Source organism: Pristiophorus japonicus, chromosome 23 (assembly GCF_044704955.1).
Source record: "Pristiophorus japonicus isolate sPriJap1 chromosome 23, sPriJap1.hap1, whole genome shotgun sequence".
Lineage (NCBI taxonomy): Eukaryota > Metazoa > Chordata > Chondrichthyes > Pristiophoridae > Pristiophorus > Pristiophorus japonicus.
In genome coordinates this window covers 7,036,339-7,038,797 of record NC_091999.1, presented here as the reverse complement: position 1 = coordinate 7,038,797, position 2,459 = coordinate 7,036,339, and the positions used below count along the sequence as shown (strand labels likewise).

The window sequence follows — 2,459 nt, the reverse complement described above, 5'->3', positions numbered from 1 at the left end:
GTCGGCCATTCGGCCCCTCGAGCCTGCTCCGCCATTCAATGAGATCCTGGCTGACCTTCGACCTCAACCCCACTTTCCCGCCCGATCTCTTGATTTCCCCAGAGTCCAGAAATCTCTGGATCTCGGCCTTGAATATACTCAAGGACTGAGCCTCCACAGCCCCTTCGGGCAGAGAATTCCAGCGATTCACCCCTCTCTGAGTGAAGTAATTCCTCCTCATCTCAGTTTTAAATGGGCGGCCCCTTATTCTAAGACCATGCCCCTAGTTCTAGTCTCCCCCATCAGTGGAAACATCCTCTCTGCATCCACCTTGTCGAGCCCCCTCATTATCTTGTACATTCTTCTAAACTCCAATGAGTAGAGGTCCAACGTGCTCAACTTTTCATAGAAACATAGAAAATAGGTGCAGGAGTAGGCCATTCGGCCCTTCGAGCCTGCACCACCATTCAATAAGATCATGGCTGATCATTCCCTCAGTACCCCATTCCTGCTTTCTCTCCATACCCCTTGATCCCTTTAGCCGTAAGGGCCACATCTAACTCCCTCTTGAATATATCTAACGAACTGGCCTCAACAACTCTCTGTGGTAGAGAATTCCACAGGTTCACCACTCTCTGGGTGAAGAAGTTTCTCCTCATCTCGATCCTAAATGGCCTACCCCTTATCCTGAGACTGTGACCCCTGGTTCTGGACTTCCCCAACAACGGGAACATTCTTCCTGCATCTAACCTGTCTAAACCCATCAGAATTTTATATGTTTCTATGAGATCCCCTCTCATCCTTCTAAACTCCAGTGAATATAAGCCCAGTCGATCCAGTCTCTCCTCATATGTCAGTTCTGCCATCCCGGGAATCAGTCTGGTGAACCTTCGCTGCACTCCCTCAATAGCAAGAATGTCCTTCCTCAGATTAGGAGACCAAAACTGAAGACAATATTCCAGGTGTGGCCTCACCAAGGCCCTGTACAACTGCAGTAAGACCTCCCTGCTCCTATACTCAAATCCTCTCGCTATGAAGGCCAACATACCATTGGCCTTCTTCACCGCCTGCTGTACCTGCATGCCAACTTTCAATGACTGATGTACCATGACACCCAGGTCTCGTTGCACCTCCCCTTTTCCTAATCTGTCACCATTCAGATAATATTCTGCCTTCCTGTTTTTGCCCCCAAAGTGGATAACCTCACATTTATCCACATTATACTGCATCTGCCATGCATTTGCCCACTCACCTAACCTGTCCAAGTCACCCTGCAGCCTCTTAGCATCCTCCTCACAGCTCACACCGCCACCCAGCTTAGCGTCATCTGCAAACTTGGAGATATTACACTCAATTCCTTCGTCTAAATCATTAATGTATGTTGTAAATAGCTGGGGTCCCAGCACTGAGCCCTGCGGCACCCCACTAGTCACTGCCTGCCGTTCTGAAAAGGACCCGTTTATCCCGACTCTCTGCTTCCTGTCTGCCAACCAGTTCTCTATCCACGTCAGCACATTACCCCCAATACCATGTGCCTTAACGCTTCGCTGCTTTTATGCTCGAAGCCCCTTTTTCCCATTGGCCCAGACTTTCCCGCTCCGGAGAGGTCGTTACCTGCAACAGCTGGTGGTGAACCTCCATGTCTTCGGCCGACAGGAAGGGATGGTGAAGGTGATGCTGGTGGTGGTGGTGGTGCGTGGCGGGCCGGAAGCTGTCGAAGCCCTGCAGGGCGCCGCCGGCGATGCCCCCCCCGGCCGAAGAGCCGATCAGGGCCTCCACCGCGTCCTCGGGGCTGAGCGCCAGGCTGCCGGGGTCCAGGGGCTGGGGGTGGCTGATGCCGGCCATCCAGTACAGCTCCTCCAGCCCGCCCTTGTGGTCGCCGGAGGCGGGCGCGGGGGGCTCGCTGAACGTGGGCGAGGGGGGCACCGAGCTGCAGGGGGTGGAGCCCAGCGAGCCCCCCCCAGCACCCCCCGCCCGAGGTAGGGCCCCCCCAGGCCGCAGGTGCAGAGTCTCCTTCTTGACGTCGAACTTCATCAGGTCAAAGTCATTGACGTATTCCATGGCCAGCGGGGAGCTGGGCAGGTCAGAGAACGGTAATGCCATCTCCCGCCTCACTCGCTCGCCCTCCCTCCGCCCCTCACTCCCCCTCCCGCACTCCGTCTCCCCCCTCTCTCTTGCCCTCGCTCCGCTTCTCACCCCCTTCTCTCCGACTCGCGCTCTCTCGCTCGCTCCCTCTCTCGCTGCACCCACCCCCCCACCACTGCCCCTCTCTCTTTCGCTCTCTCTCTCTCCTTCACTCTCTCTGTCACGCTCCCTCTCCCCCTCTCCCGCTCCCTCTATCGCTTCCACTCTCCGTCGCTCTCTATCACTCTCTCTGTCACTCTCCCTCTCCCCCTCTCTCGCTCCCTTTTTCGCTCCCTCTCTCCGTTACTCTCTATCACTCTCTCTGTCACTCTCCTTCTCTCCCTCTCTCGCTCCCT

General features: G+C 55.8%; 1 protein-coding gene across 1 annotated transcript in view; it reads right to left on the bottom strand.

Annotated features, from left to right (window-relative positions):
* The window catches only part of LOC139235708 (transcription factor MafB-like), a 10,368-nt gene extending 8,280 nt beyond the window's left edge, over positions 1-2,088 (bottom strand). Inside the window, exon 1 of the mRNA XM_070866748.1 lies at positions 1,594-2,088. Coding sequence (XP_070722849.1) covers positions 1,594-2,082 — 489 coding nt within the window. The 5' untranslated portion in view covers positions 2,083-2,088. The remainder of the gene's footprint in view (positions 1-1,593) is intronic.
* Between the last annotated feature and the right edge of the window lie 371 nt (positions 2,089-2,459).